Raw genomic sequence first — 13,945 nt, forward strand, 5'->3', positions numbered from 1 at the left:
GAAAGGAAGAGAGCCTCTGACTTTGACGCGGGGGATATTTGGAAATCAGCAGACAGACACAGCGAGAGGGAGGAAGAGGGCGATTCGAACATGCCGCGGAAAATCAATGGCACTTGCAATCAATGCACATAATTGTGTCGACACATTCACACACACTTGTTAAAGACGGCGCGGAGGGGGAGCGGATGGATCACATGGAGCGGGAGAATCCACAAAACATTCCCTCGGATGCTACAAAGAAAGTGATGTTAGGGGTAACTAACATTTGGCAGAGATGTACGGTAAAGAACATAATGTCACGGCTGTCTTGAGTTTCCAATCATTTCTAAGAAAGGTGAGGCCTTTAATCCCAGGAACACCATGCACACAGTCAAGCATGGTGGTGGCAGCTTTATGCTCTGGGTCGGTTTTCCTGCCAATGGAACTGGTGCTTTAAATGAGACCATGAGGAGGCGCTTTTCTACATTTTGAAGGAACTCAAAGCGCTTTGACACTATTTCCACATTCACCCATTCACCCACTGATGGCCGGAGCTGCCATGCAAGGCCCTAACCGCGACCCATCAGGAGCAAGGGTGAAGTGTCTTGCTCAAGGACACAGGCGTGATGAGGTTGGTAGAAGGTGGGGATTGAACCAGGAACCCTCAGGTTGCTGGCACGGCCACTCTCCCAACCGTTTCAGCCGTCTCCGAGGACGGCAATTCTTCAGGACAACCTAAAGTCTTCAGCCCGGAGGTTGGGTCTTGGGCGCAGTTGGGTGTTCCAACAGGACGATGACCCCCCCAAACACATGTCAAAAGTGGTAAAGGAATGGCTAAATCTGTCACGCCCATGGATTATGTTTTGTTTTCGTCATGTTTTGTTTTTGGACATTCAGTTCTGTTTTTGCACTTCCTGGTTTGTTTTCGTCTCCATGCCAACCCATTGATTTTCACCTTGCCCTCAAGTCATGCCCCTGTCTTCAGCCCTCACACCTGTTACTAATCATTATCATAGTCATTATTTAAGCCATTCTGTTTCTGTCCTCGTCCTGGCAACTTTACGTTGGGGCGGCATAACTCGGTTGGGAGAGCCAGCAACTTGAGGGTTGCATGTTCGATTCCCGCTTCCGTCATCCAAGTCACTGCCGTTGTGTCCTTGGGCAAGACACTTTACCCACCTGCTCCCAGTGCCACCCACACTGGTTTAAATGTAACTTAGATATTGGGTTTCACTATGTAAAAGCGCTTTGAGTCACTAGAGAAAAGCGCTATATAAATATAATTCACTTCACTTCACCTTACCGTCTGACACCTTAACCACATCTCCATGTATCGACCTTCATGCCTTGCTGTTCGTTTTCTGACCACGCCACGTAAATTTTTGTATTTATGCCTCAGTGCAAGTTTTTGGTTTATTATTCATGCCACAGCGCAAGTGTTTTTGTTTCACATTTTTATTATTTAAGCCATTCTGTTTCTGTCCTCATCCTGGCAACTTTACCTTACCGTCTGACACCTTAACCACATTTCCATGTATCGACCTTCATGCCTTGCTGTTCGTTTTCCGACCACGCCACGTACGTTTTCGTATTCATGCCTCAGTGCAAGTGTTTTTGTTTCACGTTTTTAGTTTACAGCCTTTATTCTAGTCATTTGTTTCTGTAGCCAAGTATTTGTTCTCCGCCACTGTGCGCGCCCTTTGTTGGCCTTTTTGTGTTGTTTTGTTAGAATATCAATAAATATGTACTCACGTTAATGCCGGGCTCGTCCCAAATATTCTCTGCATCGAAGAAACAACCCAAGTACAAGTCCATGTTTGACAAAATCAGGCTAAAATCAAGGTTTTAAAGAATGGCCATCCCAAAGTCCCTGACTTAAACATGGGGGCAATGCTGAAGAAACAAGTCCATGTCAGAAAACCAACAAATCCTAATATGCAACATCACATGGACAAAGATAAGACCTTCTGGAGGACAGTTCTATGGTCAGATGAAACAAAAATGGAGCTGTTTGGCCACAATATCAAGCAATATGTTTGGAGGAGAAAAGGTGAGGCCTTTAATCCCAGGAACACCATGCACACAGTCAAGAATGGTGGTGGTAGTATTATGCTCTGGGCCTGTTTTGCAGCCAATGGAACTTGTGCTTTACAGAGAGTAAATAGGACAATGAAAAAGAAGGATTACCCCCAGATTCTTCAGGACAACCTAAAATCATCAGCCCGGAGGTTGGGTCTTGGGCGCAGTTAGGTGTTCCAACAGGACGATGAACCCCAAACACACGTCAAAAGTGGTAAAGGAATGGTTAAATCTGTCAAGCCTATGGATTATGTTTTGTTTTCGTCATGTTTGGTCATGTTATGTTTTGTTTTTTGGACATTCAGTTCTGTTTTTGCACTTCCTGGTTTGTTTTCTTCTCCATGCCAACCCATTGATTTTCACCTTGCCCTCAAGTCACGCCCCTGTCCTCAGCCCTCACACCTGTTACTAATCATTATCATAGTCATTATTTAAGCCATTCTGTTTCTGTCCTCGTCGTGGCAACTTTACCTTACCGTCTGACACCTTAACCACATTTCCATGTATCGACCTTCATGCCTTGCTGTTCGTTTTCCGACCACGCCACGTAAGTTTTTGTATTCATGCCTTAGTGCAAGTGTTTTTGTTTCACGTTTTTAGTTTACAGCCTTTATTCCGGTCATTTGTTTCTGTAGCCAAGTATTTGTTCTCCGCCACTGTGCGCGCCCTTTGTTGGCCTTTTTGTGTTGTTTTGTTAGAATATCAATACATATGTACTCACGTTCACGCCTGGCTCGTCCCAAATATTCTCTGCATCGAAGAAACAAACCAAGTCCAAGTCCATGTTTGACAAAATCAGGCTAAAATTAAGGTTTTAAAGAATGGCCATCCCAAAGTCCCTGACTTAAACATGGGGGCAATGCTGAAGAAACAAGTCCATGTCAGAAAACCAACAAATCATAATATGCAACAACACATGAACAAAGATAAGACCTTCTGGAGGAAACGTCTGTGGTCAGATGAAACAAAAATTGAGCTGTTTGGCCACAATATCCAGCAATATGTTTGGAGGAGAAAAGGTGAGGCCTTTAATCCCAGGAACACCATGCACACAGTCAAGAATGGTGGTGGTAGTATTATGCTCTGGGCCTGTTTTGCTGCCAAAGGAACTGGTGCTTTAAATGGGACAATGAAAAAGGATTCTTCAGGACAACCTAAAATCATCATCTTGGGCGCAGTTGGGTGTTCCAACATTTTCAGTAGACCCATAATAAATTCATAAAAGAACCAAACCTCATGAATGTTTTTTGTGACCAACAAGTGCTCCAATCACTCTATCACAAAAAAATAAGTTGTAGAAATGATTGGAAACTCGACAGCCATGACATTATGTTCTTGCGGATGTCCACAACGGGGGTGACCTATTAGGACTTTTACGACAGCAGAAATCCCCCAAGACTGCTCTTACTTTGACTCCGTGCCCCACGTCGTCCAGCAGGGTGTAGTCGATGGGCTTTCGAATGTAGCGCACTGGCCGCTCCATGTTGCCCGGGGCGATGATCTTGTGGGTGCGAGAGGTGTTCTTGTTGGTGGTCAGGATGCCGATCTCGCGACGGGCCACCTTCTCCTTGTGAATGTCCACCGTCTGTGGGAGAGAAAAAACAGGAACTAGGAGACACGTTCAATTTATTTCACTTCTATTAATCCCCTGCCTGGGATGGTCTATTTTTTTGGGCGAACTCGGCGGCTGCCTTAACAACAAAGAGCAGAAAGGTGTTTAGCAGGTGAGCATAATGCAGCGGACTCTCCCCAAATTATAGCAAACACCTCCCAGTCAACTACTAGTAACATCACTATAAGCCTGTTGACGTTCTAGAAACATAAGCGGCAGCTCAGCTCGCTCGCAGTCCTTGAAATGAAGGCTAATTAGCTTTTAGTGTAACATTAGCTCAAGTGTGTGTGTTTTTGTTTGTTACGGACAGCAAAGCCCTGTCTGTCTGAGGGAAAGACAAGCATTATTGACCTACAGTTAAAACCTAAGTTATTTCACTTTATTTTTTTCTGTGTTGATTGAGCTGAAGCTGTTGAAGCAGCAAAAAAGGACATGATGTTAAAAGAAGAAGCTGTCTCTGATAGTGGATATAATAATGTAACTGCATCATAAAGGCTACATGAACTCCATGGTGTTCAGGGATGAATAAATGGGTTGTACTTGTATAGCGCTTTTCTACCTTCAAGGTACTCAAAGCGCTTTGACACTACTTCCACATTCACCCATTCACACACACATTCACACACTGATGGAGGGAGCTGCCATGCAAGGAGCCAACCAGAACCCATCAGGAGCAAGGGTGAAGTGTCTTGCTCAGGACACAACGGACGTGACTAGGTTGGTACTAGGTGGGATTTGAACCAGGGACCCTCGGGTTGCGCACGGCCACTCTCCCACTGCGCCACGCCGAATAGTCTCTCCTATTGCTATTGTTCTATTTTTTTCAGCTATAGTTACATTAATCATTAGTATTGTAGCAGCTTAGTTTTGAATGGCAGGGTCCCTGCTGTCACATGTTGATAAAAATATAACATTTACATCATAAAAATCAACCACAGGCTTCCCAAAATGCTGTAATAAATTAAGCCTGATGAGTTGAGCATATCTCAGCATGTGGCCCCACTTTTAACTCTTTTTTTCAAACGCTTATTGCAAACGCTTACTTACAATAAGTCATTATTTTGACTTAGTAAATGACTAAGTCATAATAATGACATACTTAGTATCTCTATTTTTACTTTACGGAAAAAATATCCAGATACATGTCGTATATCGCCATTCAGCAAAGGAGCGGGAAACCCAACCAAAAGTTCTAGGCTTCTTCACGCGACGAAGCCGGCCTACTTCACCACAGTCTGTAGTCTATTGCCCCCCCGCCCCCAACCTTGTGTTTACTTTTTAATATTAAAATAAAACCCAAAGCAGTTTGGCTAATGAAGATGAAGTCTAATAAACAAGCTTAGTTCTTCTCTTGGCCAACAAATATAAAGAGGAGTGACAACTCTCACATCGAATACACAATCTTCGCGGCCTTCGTTCAGTTCGATGAGATGAATAAACATTTTCGCTGGTATTGATGTTATTTGAACACTGATATATCCATCCATCCATTTTTCTACCGCTTGTCCCTTTTGGGGTCGCTAGAGCTTATCTCAGCTGTGTTTGGGCGGAAGGCTGTGTACACCCTGGACAAGTCGCCACCTCATCACAGGGCCAACACAGATAGACAACATTCACACTCACATTAGGGCCGATTTAGTGCCGGAGGGAACCCACGCAGTCACGGGGAGAACATGCAAACAATCGAACCCAGGGCTATAGTTTGCTGTTAAATAAAGGACGAGTGAACATCCCAGTCAACAAAGTAAAAACTAAATAAAACAAGTTGTGGCAAAGTTCACGACACATTGCCTGCTGCAAAACATCAAATAGTTTTTTCCTACGATGTATACTTTTGAGGTGGCTGTCTACACCGGTCTCCATCTAACCCCATTTTACCCATTTTTTGCTGTTAAAAATTCTGGATTTTTCTGTCAAAAACTCAGAATTTTTTCCGTCCAAAGTTTGGGATTTTTTTCCATCCAAAATTTGGGATTTTTCGCTGTGAATAAATCGGGATATTTTCTGTCAGAAAGTCTGGATTTTTTTGTCTGTCAAAAACTCTAAATTTTTTTGTCCATCAAAAAGTCTGGATTTTTTTTCTGTCAAAAAGTCTGGATTTTTTTCTGTCAAAAAAGTGGGATTTTTTTCCGTAAAATAGTCTGGATTTTTTCTGTCCAAAAAAAAATCGGGATTTTTTAATGTTAAAAATTCTGGATTTTTTTCTGTCAAAAACTCTGGATTTTTTCTGTCCAAAATTTGGGATATTTTTTTGTCCAAAATTTGGGATTTTTCTCTGTTAATGAGTCGGGATATTTTCTGTGAAAAAGTCTGGAATTTTTGTCCGCCAAAAAGTCCGGATTTTTTCTGTCAAAAATGTTTGATTTTTTTATGTCAAAAAGTCCGGATTTTTTTCTGTCAAAAAGTCTGAATATTTTTTCTGTCAAAAAGTCGGGATTTTTTTCTGTTAAAAATTCTGGATTTTTTCTGTCAAAAACTCTGGATTTTTTCTATCCAAAATTTGGGATTTTTTTTTTTTTCAAAATGTGGGATTTGTTTTTTGTCAAATATTTGGGATTTTTCTCTGTTAATAAATCGGGATATTTTCTGTGAAAAAGTCTGGATTTTTTTGTCCACCAAAAAGTCTGGACTTTTTCTGTCAAAAAGTCTGGCTTTTTGGTCCGCCAAAAAGTCTGGATTTTTTCTGTCAAAAAGTCTGGATTTTTTTTCTGTCAAAAAGTCTGGATTTTTTTCTGTCAAAAAGTCTGGATTTTTTTCTGTCAAAAAGTCTGGATTTTTTCTGTCAAAAAGTCTGGATTTTTTCTTTCAAAATATCTGGATTTTTTTATGTTAAAAATGTTTTTTTTTTTTTTTTGTCCCAAATTTGGGATTTTTTTTGTCCAAAATTTGAGATTTTTCTCTATGAATAAATCGGGATATTTTTCTGTGAAAAAGTCTAGATTTTTTGTCCGACAAAAAGTCGGGATTTTTTGTCCGCCAAAAAGTCGGGATTTTTTCTCGTCAAAAAGCCTGCATGTTTTTCCGTTAAAAAGTCTGGATTTTTTCCTGTTAAAAATCCTAGATTTTTTTCTGTTAAAAATTCGGGATATTTTCTGTCAAAAAGTCTGGATTTTTCCTGTCAAAAAGTCTAATTTTTTTTCTGTCAAAGTCAAAAAAAATTCTGTCAGAAAGTTAAATTTTTCTGTGAAAAAGTCTGGATTTTTTTGTCCACCAAAAATTCTGGACTTTTTCTGTCAAAAAGTCTGGCTTTTTGGTCCGCCAAAAAGTCTGGCTTTTTGGTCCGCCAAAAAGTCTGCATTTTTTCTGTCAAAAAATCTGGATTTTTTTTCTGTCAAAAAGTCTGGATTTTTTTCCGTCAAAAAGTCTGGATTTTTTCTGTCAAAAAGTCTGGATTTTTTCTGTCAAAAAGTCTGGATTTTTTCTTTGAAAATATCTGGATTTTTTTATGTTAAAAACTTTGTATTTTTTTTTTTGTCCAAAATTTGGGATTTTTTTTGTCCAAAATTTGAGATTTTTCTCTATAAATAAATCGGGATATTTTCTGTGAAAAAGTCTGGATTTTTTGTCCGACAAAAAGTCGGGATTTTTTGTCCGCCAAAAAGTCGGGATTTTTTCGCGTCAAAAAGCCTGCAGGTTTTTCCGTTAAAAAGTCTGGATTTTTTCCTGTTAAAAATCCTAGATTTTTTTCTGTTAAAAATTCGGGATATTTTCTGTCAAAAAGTCCTGGATTTTTTTCTGTCAAAAAGTCTAATTTTTTTTCTGTCAAAGTCAAAAAAAATTCTGTCAGAAAGTTAAATTTTTTTCTGCCAAAAAGTCTGGATCTTTTTCTGTCAAAAAATTGTTATTTTTTTTCCGTCAAAACGTCTGGATTTTTTCAGTCAAAAAATGTTGTATTTTGTCTGTCAAAAACTCTGGATTTTTTCTGTCCAATTTTGGGGATATTTTTTCTGTCCCAAATTTTGGATTTTTCTCTGGTTATAAATCGGGATATTTTCTGTCAAAAAGTCTTGATTTTTTCCATCCATCCATCCATCCATCCATTTTCTACCGCTTATTCCCTTTTTTCTGTCAAAAAAATTGGGATTTTTTTTCAACATTAACATTGGGGGGTCACTAAGCAATATTTTCATGTATGGTTCACGGCTAAAGGTGATGAACCTTTATAAAACAATTGATGGAATGAATATAGTGAGTGCATGACGTTGATTAGAGAAGAAGACGGTAATTATCTCTTACCTTGGCTTTAAGCCACTGACACCGGTCTCCATTTAAACCCATTTTACTGCACCGATTTTGTCAAGGAGAGTGGTCAAAAATTCAGCAAGAAGCTTGTGGATGGCTACCAAAAGCGCCTTATTGCAGGGAAACTTGCCAAGGGACATGTAAGCAAATATTAAAATTGCTGTACGTATACTTTTGACCCATCACATTTCCAGTCGACCCATGATAAATTCATAAAAGAACCAAAATTCATGACCAACAAGTAGGTGCTCCAATCATTCTATCACAAAAAAGTTGGAAACTCAAGACAGCCATGATATTATGTTATTTACAAGTGTATGTAAAGTTTTGATCGTGTTCTACTTATAGAAAGCGACCATGTATTGTTTTTTTGTTTTTTAAAGAGGAAATTGAAGCGGCACTCCCAGCCTTTACTGGGAAGTTTAAAAAAACATGTTTCCTGTTGCTGATATGCAAGACGAGGCAAAGGAAGATACTATTAGCTGAGGAAAAACAAGAAACAGACATAGGTAGTTTTAAAAAAGTTAAAACAAAGGAATCCCCTGAAGCACAGGACAATGTGGGATGCAATGCTTCGATGAGGATGGGATTTGTCAGAGTTTTTACCTGCACTGCGGGTGAATTTAATCGCATGTCGACACGGACAATGATGATTACCTGATCCTTGTCACAATTCCCGTGCATGCCCTCTCTGCACTCTATTAAATAGTCTTTTTCTAGTCATCTCCGCACTCTAATTAACGCTCAAGAAAATGAATATCCTCTGCCTTACAGTGCAACGACTTGGAGGTTGTTCAAGGCCATGTCTGCATTATGTCGTTTAACCCCTTAAACGAATATTTTGTCATAGTTAGTTTGTGACAAACTAACAAAAGGCGCGCACGAGGCGGGTAACAAACTAAAAGAGCTAGCTGGGGAGCTAGAAGATAACGAGCCTAGCCTGGAAGCGAGCAGGAAACAGAAGTCGTTACCTGTAGTATGAAAACAAACTGGAAGCAGGGAACTAAAAACAGTAAGCTACAAACAGCTAACGAATATAGCTTACCGCTAACGCTGCAATGACACGACCAATAGGAACGACAAGTAGAACTGACATTGACACGCCACGACAGAAGCGACAATAATCCAGCACTGACTGGAAGACAGAGCAGGTAAAAATAGGAGCGGGCTGATTGACACCAGGTGTGGCCAGGGGTCGATCAGCCGCAGCTGAAGGGAGAAACCCAGGAAACTGACAAAATAAGAGCGCTGACAGGAAATACTACACACACAGAGGAAACGAAGACAAATGCAGAGGAAAAAAACTAAAACACAGCCAAACTGTCAGGGACAAGCCTGACATAATTACTGGTATGCCGCGGGAGTTTATCTAATTTCACCTATTTCGGTTAAAAATATTTTTTGAAAACCAGTAATTATAGTCTGCAAAGGATGTTGTTGCTGAGTGTCGGCCGAGTAACCGTGAAATACTATTCCATATCAGTAGGTGGCAGCACGTAGCTATTTGCTTTGTAGATGTCGGAAACAGCGGGAGGCAGGGTGCAGGTAAAAAGGTATCTAATGATTAAATCAAAAATAAACAAAAGGTGAGCGCCCCTAAGAAAAGGCATTGAAGCTTAGGAAAGTCTATGCAGAGTGAAACTAAAACTGAACCGGCTAGAAAGTAAAGAAAAACGGAATGCTGGACGACAGCAAAGACTTACTGCGGAGCAAAGAGGGCGTCCACAAAGTACAGCCGAACATGACATGACAATCAACAATGTCTTCACAAGGAAGGATAAAAACAACTAAAATATTCTTGATTGCTGAAACAAAGTAGATGCGGGAAACATCGCTCAAAGGAGAACATGAAACTGCTACAGGAAAATACCGAAAAAAGAGAAAAAGCCATTTAAAATATGTACATTGATTGGTTGGTTATGGTTTGAAGTCATAGCTAAAAATTGCGACGACGACTCTTTACTGTCAACTGAGTTTCGTTTTTTTAATGACGTGCCTCCGCATTTTTTCAACGCAAAAAAAAACGTGCCTTGGTTGGAAAAACACCGGTTTAAGGTCCCTCTCCTCGGACACATTTTTGACACGGGTAAGTGCGCCGTGTATTTCATGAATCTCCGGCGCATAGCTTTGTGTGGACTCATTGATCGTTTACGAACTGAGTCTGGAGAGAAAGTGACGCCAGAAAGACCACGACAGAAAGACCACGACAGTTTCGTAACTCGGAGCTAACCACTGGAAATATGGAGGCGAGTCTGTTGTGGTTACGGAGGGGAGATGACGGCGACAGACACCAGAGTGAAGTAATGTTAGTAGCGACGAATTGTATTTAGTGACAGTGTTTTTTTTTAAGTGTTCCTGAGCCCATGTGGTGATATCCTTTAGATATAACGGCAAAAAAACGGAAATGCTGATTATCGGTCCTGCTAGACACCGAACTCTATTTAATAATACAACTCTAACATTTGACAACCAAACAATTAAACAAGGCGACACGGTAAAGAATCTGGGTATTATCTTCGACCCAACTCTCTCCTTTGAGGCACACATTAAAAGCGTTACTAAAACGGCCTTCTTTCATCTCCGTAATATCGCTAAAATTCGCTCCATTCTGTCCACTAAAGACGCTGAGATCATTATCCATGCGTTTGTTACGTCTCGCCTCGACTACTGTAACGTATTATTTTCGGGTCTCCCCATGTCTAGCATTAAAAGATTACAGTTGGTACAAAATGCGGCTGCTAGACTTTTGACAAGAACAAGAAAGTTTGATCACATTACGCCTGTACTGTATATACCTTTATATACATATATACATACATATATACCTATACTGTATATACCTTTATATACATATATACATACATATATACTGTATATACCTTTATATACATATATACATACATATATACTGTATATACCTTTATATACATATATACATACATATATACCTATACTGGCTCACCTGCACTGGCTTCCTGTGCACTTAAGATGTGACTTTAAGGTTTTACTACTTACGTATAAAATACTATACGGTCTAGCTCCATCCTATCTTGCCGATTGTATTGTACCATATGTCCCGGCAAGAAATCTGCGTTCAAAGGACTCCGGCTTGTTAGTGATTCCCAAAGCCCAAAAAAAGTCTGCGGGCTATAGAGCGTTTTCCGTTCGGCCTCCAGTACTCTGGAATGCCCTCCCGGTAACAGTTCGAGATCCCACCTCAGTAGAAGCATTTAAGTCTCACCTTAAAACTCATTTGTATACTCTAGCCTTTAAATAGACTCCCTTTTTAGACCAGTTGATCTGCCGTTTCTTTTCTTTTTCTTCTATGTCCCACTCTCCCCTGTGGAGGGGGTCCGGTCCGATCCGGTGGCCATGTACTGCTTACCTGTGTATCGGCTGGGGACATCTCTGCGCTGCTGATCCGCCTCCGCTTGGGATGGTTTCCTGCTGGCTCCGCTGTGAACGGGACTCTCGCTGCTGTGTTGGATCCGCTTTGGACTGGACTCTCGCGACTGTGTTGGATCCATTGTGGATTGAACTTTCACAGTATCATGTTAGACCCGCTCGACATCCATTGCTTTCCTCCTCTCCAAGGTTCTCATAGTCATCATTGTCACCGACGTCCCACTGGGTGGGAGTTTTCCTTGCCCTTATGTGGGCCTACCGAGGATGTCGTGGTGGTTTGTGCAGCCCTTTGAGACACTAGTGATTTAGGGCTATATAAGTAAACATTGATTGATTGATTGATTAAAACTCATCTGTATACTTTAGCCTTTAAATAGACCTCCTTTTTAGACCAGTTGATCTGCCGCTTCTTTTCTTTCTCCTATGTCCCCCCCCTCCCTTGTGGAGGGGGTCCGGTCCGATGACCATGGATGAAGTACTGGCTGTCCAGAGTCGAGACCCAGGATGGACCGCTCGCCTGTGTACCGGTTGGGGACATCTCTACGCTGCTGATCTCGGGCCCAGAGAAGCCGGCGGCGTTTCTGGATGTTGTTGATAAATGGCTTTCGCTTTGCATAGTAGAGCTTTAACTTGCACTTACAGATGTAGCGACCAACTGTATTTAGTGAGAGTGGTTTTCTGAAGTGTTCCTGAGCCCATGTGGTGATATCCTTTAGAGATTGACGTCGGTTTTTGATACATGATCGAAGGTCACGGTCATTCAATGTTGGTTTCCGGCCATGCCGCTTACGTGGAGTGATTTCTCCAGACTCACAGAACACTTTTCCATTTTGCATCAGTCCATCTTAGATGATCTCGGGCCCAGAGAAGCCGGCGGCGTTTCTGGATGTTGTTGATAAATGGCTTTCGCTTTGCATAGTAGAGCTTTAACTTGCACTTACAGATGTAGCGACCAACTGTATTTAGTGACAGTGGTTTTCTGAAGTGTTCCTGAGCCCATGTGGTGATATCCTTTAGAGATTGACGTCGGTTTTTGATACATGATCGAAGGTCACGGTCATTCAATGTTGGTTTCCGGCCATGCCGCTTACGTGGAGTGATTTCTCCAGATTCTCTGAACCTTTTGATGATATTATGGAGCGTAGATGTTGAAATCCCTACATTTCCTGCAATTGCACTTTGAGAAAGGTTGTTCTTAAACTGTTTGACTATTTGCTCACACAGTTGTGGACAAAGGGGTGTACCTCGCCCCGTCCTTTCTTGTGAAAGACTGAGCATTTTTTTGGGAAGCTGTTTTTATAAAGCGGGAATTGAAAATGCTCACCGGGCATGGGTGCCCGTGTTGGGATTTCACTCCGTCTCTGACAGGCTTAATGAGGCTCGCAGGGAGGGGACATTCCCCGGTTGACAGGCAGGGTGCACAACCTCATGGAGCGTAGCCAGAGAGGGGAGAAGAAAAAAATAAAGGAGCGGAATAAAGGAAGGATGATGAAGAAAAGAAGTGGCTGTTTGACAAGCCAAGCCCCTTTGCATGATGGACACCCTTTCTATATTCGCAGCGTGCAGCACAGTATTTACGTGCGCAGACTCCATGTCTGGACTTGGCACTGTGGTTGAACGGAGCGCCTGGACGCTTTTCTGTACGCGGAAGCTGAACGGCGAATAATGAACGGGTGGTGGCAATGTTGGCGGACAATGAAAGACGACGTAAGTTGTTTGAAATCGCACGTTCATGAAGGAGCTTAGGTGAGTGATGCATTTAAGTACCAAATTACACCAAACAAATTAGTATGTGTACAATAATCATTAACTTAAAATTTAATGACAGCAACATTTTGCAAAAAAGTGGCATTTTTACCACTGTGTTACACGGCCTTTCCTTTTAACAACACTCAGTAAACGTTTGAGAACTGAGAAAAACAATTTTTGAAGCTTTTCAGGTGGAATTCTTCCCCATTCTTGCTTGATGTACAGCTTAAGTTGTTCAACAGTCCCAGAGCTCAATTGTGGTATTTTAGGCTTTATAATGCGCCACAAATTATCGGCAGGTTTGGCAATGTCTTGCTAAAATAAGCAGGGGCGTCCATGATAACGTTGCTTGGACGCTCCAAAACCTGTATGTAACTTTCAGCATTACCGGTGCCTTCACAAATGTGTAAGTTACCCATGCCTTGGCCACTAATACACACCCATAACATCACAAATACTGGCTTTTGAACTTTGCGCCTATAACAATCCGGACGGTTCTTTCCTTCTTTGTTCCGGAGGAACCGACGTCCACAGTATCCAAAAAAACAATTTGAAATGTGGACTTGTCAGACCACAGAACACTTCCACTTTGCATCAGTCCATCCTAGATGAGTTCTGGCCCAGCGAAGCCGGCAGCGTTTCTGGGTGTTGTTGATAAAATGGCTTTCACTTTGCATAATAAAGTTTTAACTTTTACTTACAGATGTAGCGACAAACTGTAGTTACTGACAGTGGTTTTCTGAAGTGTTCCTGAGCCCATGTGGTGATATCCTTTACACACTGATGTCGCTTTTTGATGCTGTACCGCCTGAGGGTTCCAAGGTCACGGGCATTCAATGTTACGTGCAGTGATTTCTCAAGATTCTCTGAACCTTAGAT

General features: G+C 41.4%; 1 protein-coding gene across 4 annotated transcripts in view; it reads right to left on the reverse strand.

Moving 5' to 3' along the window:
• abi1b (abl-interactor 1b) overlaps nt 1–13,945 on the reverse strand; it is a 111,936-nt gene that overhangs the window by 82,976 nt on the left and 15,015 nt on the right. For all 4 annotated transcript variants that reach the window (XR_009804815.1, XM_061890897.1, XM_061890898.1 and 1 more), the window contains exon 3: nt 3,467–3,643. Coding sequence is in view for 3 of the 4 variants with exons in the window: in XM_061890897.1 (XP_061746881.1) it covers nt 3,467–3,643 (177 nt within the window). In the remaining variant the exon portion in view is untranslated. The remainder of the gene's footprint in view (nt 1–3,466; nt 3,644–13,945) is intronic.

The sequence above is a fragment of the Nerophis ophidion genome, linkage group LG28 (assembly GCF_033978795.1).
Source record: "Nerophis ophidion isolate RoL-2023_Sa linkage group LG28, RoL_Noph_v1.0, whole genome shotgun sequence".
Lineage (NCBI taxonomy): Eukaryota > Metazoa > Chordata > Actinopteri > Syngnathiformes > Syngnathidae > Nerophis > Nerophis ophidion.